This window comes from Daldinia childiae (genome assembly GCF_008694065.1).
Source record: "Daldinia childiae strain JS-1345 chromosome Unknown Scaffold5, whole genome shotgun sequence".
In the NCBI taxonomy this organism is placed as follows: Eukaryota; Fungi; Ascomycota; class Sordariomycetes; order Xylariales; family Hypoxylaceae; genus Daldinia; species Daldinia childiae.
In genome coordinates, this window is record NW_022984646.1 from 1,473,203 (window position 1) to 1,494,388 (window position 21,186).

A 21,186-nucleotide genomic window follows, 5' to 3' on the forward strand; every position below is an offset into this window, starting at 1 on the left:
TGGTGTAGGTAGGTAGTGTGGAAAAAAAAATGGCACAAAGGCGTCGCGCGAAAGAATTGTGATCAGATGGTGCCGAAGAAGTAGAGACAGTTACGGTAGGCAGAATTAGGTAGGTTAGGTAGAGAAGAGTAGGCAAGGCCAAGGCGGGGTTTTTCGTTTCTCGCAGAAAAAATTCCGACTTTGGACTGTGAGCAGCTGGCAACTTTGATGACTTAATCAAAAAGCCCTCTTGACTATTTTAGGCAGTCCTATTAACAAAAATACCTAAAGATCTGAAAATAATTAAGTTAGGTACTTACATGTAGTATAAGTATAGATACTTATAATCTAAATATGTCGCTCAAACAACTACCTAAGGTTTGTACCTGTGCATTAAAAAGAACTAGAAAGCCATTATGATGTCGTAAGAATACAACATGCGTCACGACATCATTTTCGGCGTTAGTATAGGTAATCTATTAAAGAAGATCACATTTTACAAATCGGGATAAGAACAATCCCCAAGAAACCCGGAGATCTTGAGAGAAGAGACTATGACGCCCGATTCCCTCCATCTGCCCAACATAAATTCCTATGCACATGCAGACATTAAGTTCTTCTTTTACAAACCATAGGTAGCGGGTATTTATCGGATATTTAAACCCAGCCCCGTTAGAACTCCTCTCCCTAAGGTAAGTAAGTTATAGAAGATGCGGAGTTACATACCACCAGAAACGATAGGGTTCTTTAGGTAGGTATTACAGAATTAGATACATGTAGGTGTCGCGTGTGCTCTTACAAGATACAGAACTAAAACAATTGGTCGGTGTTTCACTGCAGAATGGAGGGAAGGAAAGTGCAATAGCTTTTAGTCACTACACCAAACTTGGGGCAGTACATGTAGGGCAAGCAAGTAGAAACGTAAAGTATAAGTATAGGTACAAAGTAAGTGGACATGATGACACAACAATTAACAAATGCGCCCGGAGTGAGCCGTGTGCTTGCATCTTTTACATATCTTTTACATACATACACTACTTCTTTTTACCTAACACACAATAAACGTCTCCTTCATGTATCAAATTCGCTTTACCCAAACCATCACATATTCTCAATCCGAATACTAATATAGGCATCTACTACCCTTCAAAACATCCCCTGCGGTTATTATTGGTTACGTGGAGCGACATGTAATGCATTCCACAAAGAGTTAAAACTACCTTAAACCATGCAGGGGATAACGCTACCACCTCGCTCTCGAGACATGAACAAAGGAGCTAGCTACATGAGTCCTCCATTGTCTTATTTTTTGCCACTTATCAATACTAACTACTAATTCTACAATTAACATACCACCTCAAAAGAAAGCGTTGAATAATTGAGTACCTACTCAGGTAACTACGAAGAAAGAACTAATTATCGAAACCCCTCTCAAGCGCCTTACTCATACATACCTAACATATCTAATGCATGTTATCAATATTTCCAGGAAATAGACATCACAAAAGCTATATATGTAATGTAATGACTCCACTCGGACTCCCCGGACCGGTATTGTGGATTGTAACCCTTGACCGTGACCCCCAACCCAGCCTCGGACTGATCCCGGAATTCCACATTACGCAGGACAAAGGTAGAAGGTGAGATATTGACCAGCTTGCATAAGGTGAATGCCATGGTGCTGTCAGCTTCAGCCGTCAATTCGTTGTCCTAGGTCAAGGACTCTCACCTTGGCCTGTCAAAAGGAATAACTATATCTTATTTGTCCTAGCGGACAAGCTGCCTTCCGCATACTACACAGGGCAGCAATTGCATTAAGCACCTAAACAAGATCATCACTCTGCTTTACATTGGTGATCAGGTATCTTACTTCGTAGCTAAACGTCAACAAGCGCCGCCAAGATGATTGCAAGAGTATTAGAACCACGATGATTGTCCAGGTGGGTTTCTACTAATACGATGATTTCACAATTATAATATCCAGCAAGTACTTATTAAGTAGTGTATTAATATCATTAATATGCTAGGTATCAATCCTCCTCTTCCACATATCACACACATAGATCAAATATAAATCGCAAAGCTCCCGTCACTATCAACGCCATCGTCCCATCCATCGATAGTCGTTGGTGGACGTATATCCTCCCAAGCATCATCATCATCATCGTCCTCGTCGGCCCAGATACTACGCAGACTCTTAGCACTTTTCATGCTCCTCGTCGGCTTCCAGTTTTTGGAAGACTTGTTTTCAATGTCGGGGCCCAGTCCGTCTCCCCCGCTGATGCATAATGCAATTGATTAGGTCGGTCCGCCAGTGGTATTCTACCGGCTCGTATGGGGGGTTGTGGTAAAGGCCGCGTCGGTGGCGGTGCACGCCCGTTTACTAGCAATGGGGTCAAAGCTATGTTATTGCTAGGTGCTTCTTGTCTGCGGGTGTAACTGAATTGTGAATACTCGTCTCGGGATGAGTAGGTTACGTCAGATCTCGTACTCGTAGATGGCGTATGACGAACAGTCGTCTCGGACGCTTGTGATGGCCGCCTCCTTATCGAGACTTTGCGTTTTTCTTCTCCCATAGATTTCCCCAATGCCATCGTAGGCGGCAGTCGAGGTAATTCGCTCGGAATATTAACGGGTGAGGTTCTTGCTATGCCAACCATATTGATAGATACGTTTTGCCGTGGCCATTGTCCGGGGGACAAGAGATTCCGATTTATATCATAGGTCATCCAATTGCCTTCTTGACCTATATCAATCGGTGATTCCTGGCGTGAGACGGCACTTTCTGGCTCGGTGATGAGGTCCTTGTATGCGATACCTAAGGAATTTCTTGCGAGCCGGTCCCACGAACTATCGCTATTACGAGGATTTGTGCCGTCGTCTATATTTGGTGGTAGTTCTGGACTTGGATGTATAACTGTCGCCGGTGATTGGTTCCCTAAACCCAAATTTCCTATCGATTTTGTGATCGACCGGCCGCTGAATAACGACGACGGTCCCTCTACTCTCCTACTCAATCGCCGTACCTCACCCGGTCTACTGGGTATATGTATTATAGTTGGTCTTGCGACCACATTCGTACTCGTCGTGGCTTCTTCCTCTCCTACTCCGGAGATCCCCGATGTCAAAATACTTGTGCGAGTAGTTTGGCCTGTAGAGTCACTCAGGATACTATTTCGTTTCTGGTTATTAGCAAGCTGACCTCCGCTCTCTCTCTTCCATAAATTAGATATCCTTTTCCCGACGCTGCGCAGATCTAAGCTCGAATCCTGCTGTTGTCCTGACCGGGGCCGTACAACGTAGCCCACTGCTGGCGGAACCGCATTGTTTGGACTGGTGTTTTGCCTAGCACCCGCTGCGTAGGCGATCTCTGGCGTGTTCTGTATACTAGAGGGCGCCGCATTCGCTGGGACCGAAAGGCTACGATATACATCATCTCGAGGTCCCCTTGAAATAATATACGACTGTGCTTCCGCAATATACGCATCAGCTTCACCAAGGCTAGTATCCGAAAGCAGGCTAACTTCATCCGTTCCTCCTGCCTGCGGAGATGGTTGGTTATCGTGTCCTGCAGACAAAGAGCTACTCGCTTCCAGAATTACGCTGTGTTCGGGTGACTTTGCCCTGGAATACATCGCCATCATAGCATGAGGGAGCATGTTTCCAGTTAAACTCGGACTTGATGCAGTCTGGGAACGCCGATTTGAGGCGCCGGCAGACACGCGATGTCTCTGTGCAGCCGTGCTCTCAGAATCACGTGGCGGTGCTATATCTACTATTCTGACGACCGGACCCTTGCGGCTGTCGGGACGATGGGTCATGAAGCTTCCCGGTATAGGTCCTGACACCTCCCTGACCCCTATTCTCCTTGGCTGCTGACGCCGCCGTCGAATATAGAAAAGGAGAAGTATAATCCCGGCAAATATAAGGAATATAGGTATTATAAGCAACCAGAGTAAATTTTTATTCGAATTATTCTTATCTGAATCTGTAGGCTCGGTACTTGGTTCCGGTGAAGCGGTAGAAGACAAAGAGCCGAGGTGTATGTTCATGGTCTTAGTCTCTGTTTCGTTCGTGTGTTTTGAAGTTGCACTGAAGGCGACATGTGGCGTTGTTCGAGATTTTACTGACATGTGCTTGGGGACAGACCCCGATAAGAGCATCGAGGAAGAGTTGAACTCTGCCCATGATGCCCCCGACTCATCCTCTACAGTGACCTGTATATCTTCTGGGTTTGATAAATACTTCTTCAAGTCGAATGGAAAAATCATCTCGCCTGCCTTGACATTGAGGTCGGGGAGGTCTGAGATGAACAAGCCAAAATGGATCGAGATAGTTAGGTTCAAAGCGTCAGAGTATTTGTCAGTGACAGCTATAGTTATATTAGATGATTCAGCACTTGAGTCAGGAGTGCCATCTAACTCCCAGGTTTTGTTGTCGAAAGACAACCAAGGGGGTAGGTCGAGCGCAGTGACCATTACTATAGCATCCCGCTTTAAAGGCTTCTTATCAAGCTTCAGCACATCTAGCAGGTCTTTGTATTCGAAGTGCTTTCTGTGCGTCGCATTGAGCTTAACTACCGGTGGTTCGGCTGTTAGCTCGTGGCTCCCTACCGCTATTGAAAGAAGGACCCGAGACTGATGCGAACCCCACGACATCGGAAGCAACTAGTTGGAAGGTAAATATTTGCGGAGGTTGTACAAGCGATTCAAACGGGTGTCTTGCCGGAGAAGGAGAGTTTTCCGGCATCGAAGGTAATCCATGAGGGCAGAGGCGCGTTGTCGCCGGATACTGCATAGTAGTTGAGCTCACCGTTTCCGCTATCAGTGCGGAATGTGTGCTCGTCGAAAAAGGAGAAAGGCTTTGAGGGGTGAAGGTGTAGTGTAGAGGGAGCTGTAATGTATGTCCCAAATTTAGGAAGTTGTTTCGAGATGGGCACGTCGATAATAGGCGGGCGGTTCCTTATCACCAAAGTCGGCTTTGTCGTCGTAGATCCCTCTCATCCTCAGCAATCAGCTCGATTGGGATCCCAACAACCTCTCCTGGCGGAACATCGTCATCGCTCGGTGTCCCAAAAGCCGCCGCGAAGAGCTATCGATTGAGAGCCATTTCGGCGCGTTACCGAGTCGGTACGTAATATCGGATTTAGAGAAGAACGTTAGGGGGGAGAAGGTGAAATCGAAAGCTTCTGATATGCGAGCTACGGGTGGTAGTTGTGAGTTTATTGGGAAATAGTCAACAGGGGCGGCACCAGCTAGTGTCGCCGCCGCTGCTGCGCCGAACGCGAAAATCTCTTTACACTTCACCACCATCGTGATATATAACAGCTGCCAAAGCTGCTCGCATAAGAGTGAACGACCACGTCGAAGAAGCTATATTGAGCTTACGATATGTAGGTTAGATCGGATCAGATACTGTAGTCGTCGTTCGTATGACCGAACATTATGCTATGGTTGAAGCTGTGGTTGAACAGGACAAAGACAGGAGAAGTTGCGAGAGCATCGATGTCGGCCAACAGCCGACACTATACCAGGAGGCCATTCTTCAACGATGACGCCGATGCTCCCTTGCACCTGGCCTCATCCCGCCCTGCCCTGCCCGGCCCGGAAGGCGACTACCATCGCAGAGGCTGTGAAGCGCGCGAGACTCGATAATGACGGAAGGGGGGGTTGGAGGGGTCTCATCACGTAAGTAATCCATTCGATCTATTAGATGTTCTGGCGCGTCTAACCAGGCTATCACGTAAGGCTGGTGGAATTCTAATGTCTCAGCCACGCGCCGGGCTACGATCGCCTAAGGCTGGTGGGCGATCGCATTCTCGCGGGGGTGGGAACCCGGTGGTTGGAAGGGAGCGCCGCTGAAATTTGAAGTTTAATTTTATACATATGTAGAAGCGAGGTCCTCTGAGGAAGAATATGGCATGGCTAGGCAATATTCCTCTTTGTAGGTTACTTCTACTAGAAAGAGAAGAGGGTAGTGGCGCACGATAGAGACTATTTTCCATGATGGACACATGCTTAGCTCTGTGAGGTTGAAGCGTTATCAAGCCACCGACTTCGAGTCCCCGTAGCCCTTAGGAATATTGCGATTTAAGAACAAAGCGGGCGAGGAAGAAAGAATGGTGGCTGGCTTGACACTACAGCCTCATCACTTTAGCCCTGACCAATTGTACAATTCAAGTATAGCCTTCCGATCTCTAGTTTTTTGACGAGAGGGATGAGAAACTTTCTTCTCATTTAAAAATAGTTGTTCATATATGAAATGAGAAGCGATAATACCTACGTGTGTCTTTTTCGAGGCTATTCTAGTTTAGCAAACGGAACTTTTCGATTGAAATCTCGCTTTGACTCAGGTACTTAATTCAACCAGAGCAGTCCCATCTTCTACTCGTGAATATGGACATGATGTCTTAAGAACATGCAATGACATATTCGGCTCCAAAGCCCTGCGTGGTTAAGGCTTTATATGATATCAGCTATTAGATGGAATTGGACGAATCTATAGGGATCAAATACCTTGGATGAAATTTATTGACCCCCCGAGTCTTCAACTTGGTTCTCTCTAGTAAGCTAGGGGATGACAATGAGCTCCTTACATGAATAGGAAGCATAACAGTGAGACATCTGCCAGCACTGGCCATTCAAAGTCACTTTCAGCCACATGTAAATTATAGAGTGACTCTAATTATGAAATTACCTACCTTCTAAGTCTTAAGTGATACATGTGCCTTAGGTACACTAACTCGATTTATTCAAGTGGCTCGGATCTTAAACCTTATATACCTTTAATACCTAAAGTAGTACAAAGCGTAAATACCTCTCAAATGCATGAATTGCTAAGATATAGAAACTGCTTTACACCTTAATCCGGCTTATTGTGATGCGATATATCAGCCCGATTCATTTACAGGGGTACTAGAAGGCTGAATTCGTGATAGTGGCATAAGCAAGCGGTGCCTGACGTTCTAGATTCCGATAGATTCACCGGAAGGCAGCATACAAACCGGGGCATCCCCTATCCGTTTTTTTTGTTGGGCCCAAACCCATAATTCGTTATCTAGACCACACTTCTTTCAGCTTAAACTTTAGTAATAATCATAATGACTTCTCAGATAGAGAAACGGTGACAACGACAGCTCCTCAAAATGTCGCCGCCTCAGCGCTCGCCTTCTCCTGAGTTCTCGCCTTTGGCTATTGGCGAGGACCTCTCGCCGCTCCCGGCGTACAAGGCCGCCGGCACCACCGCGACCGACTTTGCGGGTCTCCTCGCCGAGCCCCTGCGGCTGCACGAAGACCTGGCCTCCGGCTGCGGCGGACAAACTTGGCCGGCGGGAATGGTACTCGCCAAGCATATGCTCCGGTACCACCGGGACGACATGAAGGACTCGCGGATGTGAGTGAGGGATTTAATTCAACGTCTCTTTATATTCATCATTGCTTTTAGTAATGCGGACTTGGAGGCCGGTTCCTAACAGACGCTCTCGGCATCTAGATTAGAACTCGGAGCTGGAGGTGGATTGGTAGGCTTGGCGGTTGCTAAGGGGTGCACGATTGGGAACCCGCTCTACATTACAGATCAGTTGGAGATGCACTCCTTAATGGAGCATAACATCAGTTTGAACGAGCTCGAGGGCCAAGCTAAGGCTGCCATTCTAAACTGGTCAGTCTGTCCCCGATATCTCCTCCTTCAGTTCTGCTCCGTGTTTCCCCACGGGGCTTATGCACCATAAAGGCGCATACGTGCATCTATACTAACATACACGTCATTTCGATATTGCAGGGGTGAGCCTCTTCCACAGGATATCGCCGTCTTTAAGCCAGACGTGATCCTCGCGGCTGACTGCGTCTACTTCGAACCTGCCTTCCCGCTGCTCCTAGCCACGTTGTCAGATCTTCTGAAACTGTGTCCCTCAGCCACTATTTATTTCTGTTTTAAGAAGAGGAGACGCGCCGACATGCAGTTCCTCAAGAAAGCACAGAAGCTATTCAGAGTAACCGAGGTCCCGGATGAGGACCGCCCCGTCTTTAGTAGAGAGGGGCTATTCCTCTACACTTTCCAGGCTGCGTAAGGGAGATGTGCTCTCGGGTCCGATTGCCCTTCTCATCACCAATGAGTTCGGGTATTTTCGGTATATCCAAGTTTCACATCTAGATGTTTCTGCATGTGGCTGACTGTCAGCATAAATCAGGTCTTGTTTGCTGTTGTGGAAGATAGTGTTACGTCTATCACGCCAGTTCCTAGGCTGAGTCAAGACGGGAACTTGCAGACGTGCAACCCTTCTAACAGAGACGTCAATATTGGAGTGAAAAGCGTATTAACCAATTACCATCACCCGGGTTCGGACTTACTCCAAATTCATAGATTATCATTAGAACTACTTAGACAACTTTGGCATTATGTAATTCCTATGCACAAGCCTTTGGTTTTATAGTCTAGTGACTCAAGTTAATGGTCTGCATTACTCATGACTAGTATTGCGTAGCCCAACGGAGAAAAGAGAAAGGCTCCCCACAGCTCCCATTTTACGTAAGGTATAACTTATCGTAAATCTTGCTATGTTCTACGTCTAAACTAAAAAACATTTTTCTATAGGCTCGGGATTTACCGACGGAGAAGTTCGGCGACAGTGCAAGTTGATAACTACCACTATTATTCTATAGATGTTTAGAAAATTTCGAGTTTTTAGTGTCTAAATATTAGGCCGATTCTTATTGGGTCGGTTGAAGTTGCTAACGCAGGGGAATCAGAAGGACTTGCGACTACTAGCTTTCTTGCTTCGATAGTGCGCTTATACTGATGGTGGCGAGTGCATTAGCGGCACAACTTGGTGGCCACAATATCTAGTTTTAATACTCTTAAGTTAGTCACAATATTGTTTGCAGCAGATATGCAATTCGGGTCGATCTTGGTATTCCCGGGATGCTATGCAAAGGTCGTGATCCTCGATCGATTATTTACTCTCCAATAAGTATCAAAGGTGACGTGTAAAGAAGTAAGCCACGCCACATCTAGATAGCCGAGATGGCACAGAAAAACAAGACTATCGACTTATACTGCAGTGTCTAAACAATTCTTTACCTTGCCAAGTTTATGTAGGAATGGAAAAGGATGAGCGGACAGAGAACGCGTAACGAAAAAGAAAGACTGGTTGATGAGCCAATAGTAAGCAGCGATGGCACCGAGAAGGTAGTAGAGACGGTAGAGACGGCAGTCTAGACGCTTTACCCCAACTCCATCTGTAAAATTTGTAAGATACACTCAAGGTTGGTACCGAAACTCAAACACCGTATCATCTTGACGTTCTCGTTAATAACAAGCGAGCATAGGGAAACCCAGCCCATCCATTCTATATTGTAAACAATGAAGCCAATGACAATTCGTCTGTGACAACGCGAATAGATCTCGAGTCGCAAACAAGTAGTTCCCTCGGCTCCGAGAGGAATTGGTTGTTCTGTATCACAAAGGCTGCCCACGTGAAAGAAGCCTGGATCCCTTACCCTTTACAGGCTTGCCGTAACGTGGTCTCGAGTATAGACTCGATAATTCTTGATTCTATACTCACAAAGCCGCAGGATAGATAGCTTGCATGGTGGATGCAAGCGGCCGAAAACCACGACCAGCAGCGGCAGAAAGGGGGGTCAATGCCGACATTCGGGCGTCCGCAGCGTGGAGAAATTCAACGATTAAAAGCGGTGAAACCGACACACATATCCATGCGGAGACCCGAGTAATAGGGAACTTCTACAAAGACTGAACATGTGGGATGAACAAAGGCCGGATGCCGTGGCATTGTCCACTAGCATCCACACCTCCATCAAGTAAAAGTGAACTAGAACCGCATCTCGATTCTCCACGTGCTAATTAGCATCGGACCGAGCTTCACGGCGGGAACGGGTGTACTTATGTACCTAGGTACCTAACTTATGTACTAGTCGGTACGAAAACGTCTTCTACAATAGAAGCATCGGCCCACTTGTCCGACGAATAACTTGTGACGGGAAAAGTTGTTAGCTAACAGATACCTCAGGAGGCGAAGGCCAGAGGGGAAGGAGGGGAAGAGGCTGTCTAGAAGCCTATCGTGTGGAGCATGGAGAGACGCCCGGCGTGAGGAGTTTTTCAGCCCTCTTAAGCACGCCAACGTGGACGTGGTCCGACGTGGAGACATATAATGGCACTTGCAGGTTTTGAAGGATCAATAAATTCAATTGGCAAAAGCTGGCTACACTGCTGCAGTAGAAAGGCGATCGTCCCTAAGGCCCCTAGTCTACTAGTGGGACTAAAATGAGTGATTAACACACTAAAACTGTCTTTTTCAGGGGTACACATCATCCCATTGGTTAGTTCCTCGATGGCATCTAACTCAGCGGTACCCTTAATGATGGTTAGGTATCAGTCAGGTACGTCCCGGTAAACAGCCCTAGCTACCCGTGCTGATACCCTCCATTAGCCACGCAGCCACGTTGAACCCGTCTAGATCCGGAGTTGTTGATTGGATAGATTGTTCCAAAGGAAGAGAAAGAGGCATCTGGGAAACCCCCAGTTGCGGGTTGTTTCAACGTGGTCTGGCCAATCATAATCAATTAACTTTAGTTGATGAATTCGTTAGGTACTACTAGTGTACATCAGGCAGGAACCCTGTTCGGATTTTGCTTTTGTTCCTTGTTGTTTCCTGCTCCCCCCCTTGTCTTTCGCCGTGGCCTCCACGAGAGGTTTTTTTTCTTCTCCCCTGCTAGATAAATAACTCCCCTTACATTCCTTCAACTTGATAACTTCTGATCTCTTCTCTCTTCAGCTTCTCTACGAAATTATATATCGTTCATTATTTTCAAGGAGCAGTGCTCACTGTATACATTCCTTCCCGGTATAGCTGCTTCGTAACACTCATTCTTGAAGGAAGAGATTCAGAGCCAGCCAATACTACCCAATCATTACCTACGAAATTCACAACAATACAAGGATAATAAGTTCTTGTCGAGCAAACTTGACAAATCTTTTAAAGATATATCCTTCCGGCTGGATCCCCTCGATTTACAACTCACAACTTCGGCTCTATATTTCTGAGCATATATCACAGTAGCCAATACCGTCCAATATGAAGTCTACAACCATCGCCGCTGCCATTCTGGCCTCAGTTGCTGTTGCACAGCCTCATGGCCACAACCGTCACCACCATGACAAGCGAGAACTAGTTACCGAGTGGGAGACCGTTTGGGAAACGGCCACCGTCATAATTGATGACGACTCAACTCAGACAATTCCTCCCTCGCCTCAGGAGACAAGTTCGGACACTCCCATCCAGTTCTTTGAGACGCCTTCCACTACCTCTAGCAGTGCTGTCGAGACCCCTAAGGTTGAGACTCCCAAGGTTGAACCTTCGACACCAACTACTATTATCAGCATTGCCCAGTCTACCTACCAGGCACCGTCTCCTCCAGCCCCTACAAGCACGTATGAGGCGGCTCCTTCTCAGCAGACTACGGAAACTCCCGCAGCACCCTCGACTAGTACGTACGTCGCTGCGCCTCCGGCAACTTCAAGCAGCTCCGGTGGTAGCTCCGGTGGCAGCACAGGCAGTGACGGAATTCCGTACGGCGAGAAGTTCGACGGCGAAATTACGTATTACAATGCTGCTTTAGGCGCCTGTGGTTACGAAGACGTAGGAAAGGACGATTCTGAAAACATTGTCGCTATTCCCAAACAGTTCTGGGACAACATCAGCACGGCAACCAGCTATGGTATCAACCAGCCGGCACACCCGCTCTGTGACAAGACCATCACAATCACTACCTCCGACGGCAAGACAACCAAGGCTAAGATTCGTGACCGCTGCGACGGCTGTGTTAACCTGGCCATCGATGTCACCCCCCACACCTTCCTCGACCTGTTCGACTCCCTGGACGGTGGTCGTCTTGAGTGCAGCTGGACTATTGACGAGTAAATATGGAACACTCGTTTACACATTTCCTGGCCCTTATTTGCCACGCCCCGGGAGATACCAGGTATCAGCCAAATCTGCTTTTTTCTGTTTGGGTTCCTCGCGCGGCGATGAGCACAGTGATAGGTTTCTTCACGATGAACGGGCACTAAAAGGCCTTGATGATATTCTTTTCTAAAAATTATGGCGTCTTTTTTGACGCCGTTGACAATTATACCAAGGGGGAAAGGCTTTGGGCGCTTGTTACGGCACAACCAGGATCGGTTGGCAGGTGTCAGCAACCCTCGAGGAGTTATACCCATTTTGGTACCTTCTTTTTAAGTTCCGATCCATCTTAAGGACGGAAGCTTGTGATCGGATATAGATTTTGGTTCTTCTGTACATATTTACAGATTTGGGTAGAAATGATCTGATACGATCAGGAATGGAAAAGAATTTACCAATCTAAATTTTAGTTCTACGTCCCTTTCCAGTGTGAAGCATCTTGAAATTTATGATATGACAAGTACCCGTATACGTAGATGTCCCCATTTGCGATTAAAGCTTGGGCTTGTGATCGGTAAGGCCTCCACGATGATGCGTACAATAGTACCAAGTCGCTGGGTCATGCCAAGTATTTGGCCAGTGGGGAGACTTGGTGTCTCGTATATAGGTAATTATAGCTGTACCCACTCATATGTATCTACCTATCCACCTGAGATATATCTCATACCCACCTTATATACAAATTTAGGCCTTTTGACATTTGTTCGTCCAGTATTATTCATCGTGGTATGATATACCTCCATTACCAAGTATTCACCCCGGTAGGAGTTCAGATTTACACCACACCCTTGCTTAGCCTGAGCACTGCCATACTCAGGTCCCTTCATTATCAAATTTCGTGTTCGTGGCGCAGCACTCGGAGATTGTCTATCTACATTATGCATACGAACTGGTGCTTTGACCCTTATTAAATAAATGGCTTTGATCATCCGCTTGAAATAGCCTATGTATTTAGATGCTTGCTAATTTGTAGTATTATTCGTCCGCTAACCAATCTAAATAAAGTCTTATGATACTTTAAATTATATTAACTTAGTAGTTACTGTGGTTTGTAGGTTAATTAATTGGTATTAACAAACATTTATATCCGAACTTTAAAAACAGGTAGTTAAGGCAAGTTCCCTTTCGATTAAATAACCCTTGATAGATCAAAATAGGATGTATTTAAGTATACAGGGTATGGGTAGGGTACCAATGTAATGGGAATAACTACGACCCCTGAATATATTATAGAACACACCTCAAGTTGTTCTCTAGGCTAGAGAGAAGCACCATATTGGTGAAAATGTTATCTATTAAAGACTAGACACTGCTCCCAAAAAAAGAGGGAGGGGGAGGGGGAGTTAAAAGAAAATTAAATAAAAATAAAAATAAAGGGGGTGTCGGAAACAGTATCATTACATCGATATTTTACGTCTTTCCGTTAAACTATCACTTGGTTCCGACATCGTAACATAATTTGTAAATCTAGAGGTCGGTGATGATAAACGGTATTAAAATGGAACTGTAGCAGAACGGTCTAGCTGCCTTTTCAAGACGAAGATTTTAATAGTGAGTAGGGGCGTGTATTGATTGTGTTGTAATAAGGGAGTCTACCCTTTTGTGCACAATTAAGGGAGGTTGAGGGAGTGGCCTGGAAAGTCTCATATCTATCGTAGTAAATAGCAATTCTTGAGGTCACAACTAAGCTACTTAAATGAGGACGTAGCGGATATTATCTACAAATTATTTTTCAAGACACGTTTAGGTACCTGTGAAAACTGTTGATAAAATATATTTTGGTTTCCAGAAGCAACGCAGCATAAAACTACACGTTACAAGATGGAAAGGTATTACTTGGTAGTTGAAAAAATAAATAAACTAGAAAACTTAGGAAGTTGAACTGCGCAAAATCACATGGCTGGGGATGGACGGGCCACCATGATAAACTCGAGACAAAACCACAGCTTTCTAATGAGGAAAATAATCAAATATTAAAAACTACCTATGGTAAAAATAAATTAGGTACAAAAGCAAACCTGTAGATGCATCATCCGGAAGAAAAAAAAAAAAAAAAAAAAGAAAAAAAAAATAAGGAGCCAGCTAGGAATTTCAGTGACATCTCGAACCATGCCGTCTGCATCAACTTTAGAAGTTGAGTATTAGATGTCATATTTGTGGTTTTGGATCTGTCAGCTGTAACCCGTAAGCATTACCACTACACCAAATGGTCTCGTGGCAGGCTCCCCGGAAAGGTTGAAAGTGACCTCGCTACCGCCCCTTATGTATCACAGCAACGTACCTCAGGTTAGGGGCGGCCGGCATGCACAGGTAAATAATTAGGTGCCCTCACAGCACTACTGCCCTACGCCTGCATATGTTCAGGCCACTTGGACCTGTGATGCTCGCTACGTGCCTAAAACTAACCACCAAAGTAATAGGTAGGTACCTGTCTAATTTGATTTAAGCTGTTATCCTGCAACTTAGCAGACGAGTACCTACCTAAGGTAATGGACTTCTATGGAAGCAAGCCTGGTACAAGAAATCAGTACATAACATGGTACTTAGCAACACCTTAACCATCATGAGATCAGTGGCAAACAATGGTAATTAGGTAAATATCTTTTCAGTTATGGTCCTATCATCTATCTATCTACAACCAAAGCTGATCTTACTCTTATCAGTACCTACGTATATTCGTATCTCCAACAATTCTACCTCCACCGTCAATTTCTATACGCCGGGCAGATGAACATGGTATCCGAAGGAGACGCCCCTGAAAATGCTCTGTAGCGACTCGCTGGGTATCCTCGGGGACTCTAGTGCTTCTGTCCCATCTATAGCTATAGCCGTTCCGCCAGTACCTAATCCAAAATCAAACGCCATAAAACTAAAAGATTTCATCGACTTAGGCTTAGTAGCCCCTCAATATATCTCTTCGTGTCGACACCAATGCCTTGGGCGAGTCGACTAGCTCCATCCGCCCAACCACCCCCTTCTGCGTACGAGCTGCTTAGCCCCCTAAGCCTCGTATGTTCGCCTGCTCGACGGATGAGAAAGATCTCTTTGCTGACCTTGCCTCTAGATCGGGTGCTTTTAGGCTGACCCTGAGAGTCAACACTCTCCGTTGACTCGCTATGCTGTAGGCTGGTGATCTGGCTCGCATCTGAAGAGTCTGGCGGTTGTACCGGAGTCTGGGTACCGTCTTTTTCAATTATGCGCGTCCAGACAATCCACCAACCGCGGCTTGTCTTACAAGTGCGTTCTGATTCGGACGGATCTGTTGACGTTGCGATATACGTGTTGAGTATTTGATTATGAGTGTTTACCGCTTCTACCCGAGACCAAACTGGTTGCGTATTTTGCATCATCTGAAATGGTGAGGGTATGTTAGGGATAGTGGAATGGATCGTCATGGCTTCTGGATCCCATATCAGGTCAAAGATATGAGAGCCTACTGGTCCAATGTCCGGTCTACCGGGGCGATAGGCTGTAGACGTTGATAGAGGTTTTCGAAGCGGCGCAAGCTGATAGTGTAATGACCTATACAGCTCGCCCCAGGCTAGTGAGTCCGTCCTATTCCGAAATAGGAATGTATAAATGAATGGTTTATTTACGTACACCACTATGCGAACCTTTTCTGATTTGTTAAGATCTTGATTATCAAAAAGGGAAGTCGCTTCTTGAGATCCTCGGTCGAGTTCTGCTGTTGTCGATCGCTCACGGTCTTGGTTTCCAAAATCTCGCGTTATCTCAGCTTCGGGGCGTTTTGCATTTTCCAACTCCACGGTAAGGGTTCGAAGCAAGATCCTAGAGTTATACTCAACGTCTTCGGACGGACTATCAGATTGCTCTATATTCTCGTCATGCTCGATATTACCTGCTTCCTCGATATTGCCGAGAAGTCCTATGAGGTAATGGCCCGAATTCACATTGAGAACTTTTGGTGGACGATTGGGATCACTAAGCTTTTTATCCCTAGACATTTCTTCGGGTGTCACTCTATCATGTTCTGTGTTCTCTCCTCCACTAGAGCCGCCTAGTGTCCAGTGAGTACCATAACCCATCTTAAGGTAATTCATAAATCGGTTAACCCCACCCCCATCGCCTATTTCTTCGGTGGTTTGGGGCGCTGTTGTTTCTGGTTCTTTTGCATCCGTAGTTTTCTTTTGCGCGCTTTGGGGGTTTAAACTGGTTGTGTTATTCGGCTCTGAAGCAGTTGTAGATTTTCCAGTGGCATTTTTAGTACTTGCCGGAGTTGATTTCTTAGATTTCTTGGCTTGGCGTGTTGAGGACGGGCTGTCTCTAACTCCATACGCGTCTTCACCCCACATGTAGAGGTCCTCCATCCAGTAGGCGACATCACGCACTGATTTCCTTGATAGAGCTCCTATGCCTAGGAAAATAGCACCATCCTCCGCGCCTGGCTCTTCTCCGGTACCGAGCCATTTCGAAGCCGCTCGTTCATCCCCCTTAGAATCCTCGTCTATACCAGACTCAGAAGGGCCGAATTTGGATACGACTAGATCAATCAGGCCTTCGGTTCTATCGACAAAACCCTCAAGGACCTCTCTTTCACCGCTTCCACGTTCCTCCTCTCCAACGCCGACGCCAAGCTCGCCACAAGCAGCGATCTTAATCCCACCAAACACGCTGGCAGTGGGATTACCATGTAACATAACATCCCAAGTAGACAGAAACAGATCCCAGTATCGACCTAATATGCTAACAAATTTAGACCGTCTCAACCGAACGAATAAGGCGCTCAGAGATGCAGCATGGTGAAGCAAGAAGACGGAATGAGCGCGGAGGAGATCTTGCATTAGTAGAATAGCTGGCTTGACTTCCCGAGACGAATATTCAACATTTTCGGGAGGATCGCCTGTCTGGTTTGAAGAGGGGGCTCCGAGCCTCGGTGGTAGTGGTAATTTAGTCAAATCAATAGACTGGAATGTATTAGCTTCGAACCCCAAGTAAGAGCGTGTCTTCCCCTACAGCTAATATCCACCAGCCTGGCTCTAGCTCATGCAACACGACACGACTCTTCTCCGTTTCTATCGTATCGACTGGTTGACCATCGGCAAACCCGCGACTGAATTCGACCATACCCTGTGCCAATCCAATCTGCCTCAACCGCTCGTTTCGCTCATCTTGGGAGATACTGTCGGTAGGTTTACCACGCGAGCGGTGCCGTCGTTTCTTAAACTGGGTATTCATGGATGCGTAGTAGACTATCTGGTCATCCATAGTCTCATCGGTAGTGCCTAGGGAGGGATTGAAGATCGCCAGGAAGCCCAACTGGGCTGGTACGACGGTCGCAAGAAGGGGAGAAGTAGGGGTCGCCATTGCGAAGTGTGGTAGCGTTATGTCATAACATTAGAAGATGAATGATGTCTGTCGAGGTGCAGTACCACGAAGACGGCCATATCAGATTAACATTACACGACAGCACGGATAGAAAATAGAGAGCGGGTCAGAAAATCCAATTAAAAGTTGGATGTGTTAAAGTTGAGGTTAGATCTCGGAACATTGAACCAACCATGTGGATACACTTTAGCTTAGCGTTCCATTAGGTTCCGCTGTACATGTGGGGTTATACCCGAAAAATATATTTGTCTTTATCCCCTTTAATTCACACCTTTTAATGCATATCTTATATGGTCTTTTAGCATTCGGTACCTGGGTAAGTGGCTACTACCTCATTGACGTAATGGCATCAGGTCCAAACAACGACTTACAAACATCATCACACTTTCGCATTTTTACCCCCTAACAAAATATCACCCTCATACCTTTAATTCCAATTAGGAATCACTCAGCCGCGCAATATCCGTCCACTCTCTAACCTCATCAACGGTACCCAGCGCGCTCTTAACAATCGCCTCATTAGCATCGCTTCCCAGTGGGACAAACGGTGGCAACGGTCGACCAGCCGCAACACCACTTGACGTGACGAGATCATATATAATACTAGCCCCTTTAACAGCATCGCCAAGCTGATTGCCGTGAAAACCCGCGAAATCGGCGTTAGCCTTAGCTACGAGATCCGCGTAGTCGGCAATGCGCGCGGTGCTGTCGTTGGTCCCCGCGAGATTGCTTGATGGGTCTAGTAGCGCTGTCCGAAAGAACCCTGGTTCGATTAGACAGTGCTGAATCCCGAACGGTCGGATCTCATCGCCGAGGCCGAGGGATAGGCGTCGGAGAGCGGCTTTAGATGCGTTGTAGAGGTTGCAGCTTGCCATTGAGAACCTGTGATGATGGAAGTTAGGTACCTAACTATTGTATTTTGGTGTCCGGTTTAAAGGTATGTGTGTCTGGATAGAGACACATAATAAACTCGATTAGGGGATACTAACTATTAAGACGGAAAAGGGGGACAAGAGAGGAGTATAACGTACCAGGCGGCCATGGAACCGATAGTAATAAGAGTGCCGGAACGTTTCTCTCGTAAGTGTGGAAGAACGGCGCGGTAGACATTGATGGGGCCGAACACGTTGGCTTGGAATTGTCGGCTTGTCTCTTCAGGCGTTGCCTCCTCAACCGTGCCAGCTTGTACGTAGGCGGCATTATTAACAACAACATCGATAGTACCGTAAATCTTCAAGATCTCCTTGATGTCGGCTTGGATTTGTGGTAGCGGCTCGTTATGATCTAAGCGAACGACGGTGATGCCTGGCAGAGCAGCTACTTTGCTAGGGTTACGGGTAGCAGCGAGGACGCGGTCACCGCGAGCTGCAGCGATCTTTGCCAACTCTAAGCCGAAGCCAGATGAGGCGCCAGTGATGAGCCAGACACGAGACATTTTATTTGTTTGATTCGGCGGGATTTTTTTCTTTTAAAGAATATTGATCGGCTTTGTGGATAGAGGAATAGGTTAGACGAGTGAGGCGATGCAGAGCAGTACAGACTCGATATCCCGAGAAATGCTGGCTCTTCTTATATTCTCGCCCTCTCATATCTGCTCTTAGTATCGCCCCTGATCTAATCACCGATGCCATAGTTGATGTTGATCTTGTTAGTATGTTGCCACAAAAGTTCGTAGTTATCTAGCCTTTAGCTAGGCTAATCACCTATCGCCGACAAGGATACAATACGTCCGTACTCAGATATGAGGTAGTCATGGCTAGATCTTACGGAATTTATAAAAAATTTCCATTCTTAGTAACCTAGAATATTACGCGTTGTGTTATATAACTACCTTCATTAAGGGATATGCATGTTGGGGGTGTTGATATATGGTATCTATCTGAGGAGGAAGCCAGATCGTCTGAATATGACAATATCCTTCCACCTATACTCTTGATACTAAATCTTGATATTGAGTATTATTAAACATTTGTTTTATTTCTGGTCACTTTTAGGAGCGTAAAACAATTGAAATCCATACAATGTTACTATTCAATGGTTTTACACGGTTGATATGTCTCATCTAGGTACCTAGTCATGTAGACGTGGCAGGTTAAGATGACTTAAGTATCTTATAAAGCTACAATCGTATAACACCAATACCTCTATCCTATCATCTCCTTGTCCTAGTACGTTTGTAGTGGCAAATTTGATTTCCCCACCACTACCACTCGGGGATATGCTTCAACTGGAAGAGCTCACCCTCTTCCCCTACCAGAATATTACGGCGATAAGCCTCGCTATTTAAGCTAGACAGTGTCCCTAGAATAGCGGCGATAACATGGAACTAGTTGATATGCCTAGGCGGAGGTCGTAATCCCGACAGACGATTATATAAACCAGACAGCTATATAGTATATTAGTATGAAGTCCTGAGATGATACTCCTAAGTCCGAAACCTTCACTACTCTCAACGCAATAGAATCGTACCAAGGTAAATTTGATGGGATTCAATAATCATATGTTTATCAGTTCCAAATTCATTCCATAGTAACTTGTATGCATCCAGGCAGGCGACTTGGAGCGATCCATGGTACTAACCAACGCAGGAGAGGTTAAGACTACCTCTTCAAGACATTACATGGACTAAAAGGGCTCCAGATATCAACCATTCATAGGCGTAGAATTGTATGCTAACTTCACCATTGTAGTCCAGAGGAATATCAGAACAGGGACTAGACTATAAGGACTAAAAAACTGCTCAGCAAGAACAAGGCCACTCAGGCACCCAATTCCGGTTTTCTAGCCTCGTACTTGATTTCTTTTTCGATGACGGAAGGAATCTCTGCACCTTCAAGGTGGGATGTTTTCAGGATAAAAATTTAATACAGTAGCCTTCATAAAACTCAAGCGCTGGGAGCACTAACATTCTCAAGACCCTCTTCGCGTGTCTATTTATCCTATGCTATCTACAATCGTTGCTCAAATTACCATAAGAAATCGTCACGGGCGTCGTTGGTACAACTGGATTCGTTTCCGGGGCGATCTTCAGTATGGATGGATATAAGAAGACCTGTGGTCATTCATCAAGAGTGACAGCTGGTTATCTAGTGCTATGCTGCAGGACTTCGATGAATGTGATAAGGAGAGTCGTAGTAGTTTTCTGGACTTCTTTAAATCAAGACAAGACGGGTGCGAAGAAAGGTCGAAACTCCTGATAACGTCGAAAAAAACCAGTAGCCCTCCTCGATGAGTTACGAGGCTGGCTAGAAATAAATGTTGACGACATCTTACCGAAGAGGATCTTACAGGAACGGAGAGTTTCACCGGCCAGCTCTTGCTCTGCCCGAATGGCGTCTACGAAGAGACCCTCCGTAAAAGTTTGACCATACTGAGTGCTATGGACCCTAAGAAGCCTGAAGCAATACTTGAACTTGTGAGGGTTGACGAGCCGGTAGAACATATAATCAAAGTCCTTAACCTCGTAGATAATGATATTTCTATCAACGCCAATAGTGTTGACGAGTCAAACAATATGACGGCCTTATGTACGCATCTTGTAGTGGCAAGCTAGAACTCGTTAAGTGGCTTCTAGAGCATGGTGCCGACATCAAAGCGGTTAGTGGCCACGAAAAGAATGCCTTATCCTAGGCAAGAGAAAACGCAAGAACCGCCGCCCACCTTGGTGTCATATAAGAACTAGTTCAGGCAGAAGCCAAAGTCAACGTGACCATCAGGACCCCTAAGGTCAAGTTTCAAAATGCGATGTCCGTGGCCGCGTTCTATACCCATCCGATCACAGTCAAGAGCCTTCGAAAAAACGACGCGTCTGTCGAAGAAAGAGACTCTCTAGGGAGTAAAGCGGTTCACTTTGGCGCGGCGTATGGGTTCTCAAACCTAAA

General features: G+C 46.0%; 4 protein-coding genes across 4 annotated transcripts; 2 read left to right on the plus strand and 2 right to left on the minus strand.

Moving 5' to 3' along the window:
• Positions 1-7,123: 7,123 nt before the first annotated feature.
• On the plus strand, positions 7,124-8,047 carry GL218_05535 (putative protein N-methyltransferase YNL024C; the record flags this gene model as incomplete). The annotated part of the gene is made up of 3 exons (XM_033582201.1): positions 7,124-7,371; positions 7,471-7,638; positions 7,759-8,047. The coding sequence occupies 3 exons, from the start codon at positions 7,124-7,126 to the stop codon at positions 8,045-8,047; spliced, it is 705 nt and encodes a 234-aa protein (XP_033434734.1).
• A 3,024-nt stretch (positions 8,048-11,071) lies between these two features.
• On the plus strand, positions 11,072-11,917 carry GL218_05536 (putative allergen asp f7 protein; the record flags this gene model as incomplete). The annotated part of the gene is made up of 1 exon (XM_033582202.1): positions 11,072-11,917. The coding sequence occupies one exon, from the start codon at positions 11,072-11,074 to the stop codon at positions 11,915-11,917; it is 846 nt and encodes a 281-aa protein (XP_033434733.1).
• A 2,921-nt stretch (positions 11,918-14,838) lies between these two features.
• Positions 14,839-17,284, minus strand: GL218_05537 (putative vacuolar fusion protein ccz1 protein; the record flags this gene model as incomplete). The annotated part of the gene is made up of 2 exons (XM_033582203.1): positions 14,839-16,884; positions 16,934-17,284. The coding sequence occupies 2 exons, from the start codon at positions 17,282-17,284 to the stop codon at positions 14,839-14,841; spliced, it is 2,397 nt and encodes a 798-aa protein (XP_033434732.1).
• A 458-nt stretch (positions 17,285-17,742) lies between these two features.
• On the minus strand, positions 17,743-18,740 carry GL218_05538 (putative oxidoreductase YusZ; the record flags this gene model as incomplete). Its single annotated transcript, XM_033582204.1, has 2 exons — positions 17,743-18,187; positions 18,337-18,740. The coding sequence occupies 2 exons, from the start codon at positions 18,738-18,740 to the stop codon at positions 17,743-17,745; spliced, it is 849 nt and encodes a 282-aa protein (XP_033434351.1).
• Positions 18,741-21,186: the final 2,446 nt, after the last annotated feature.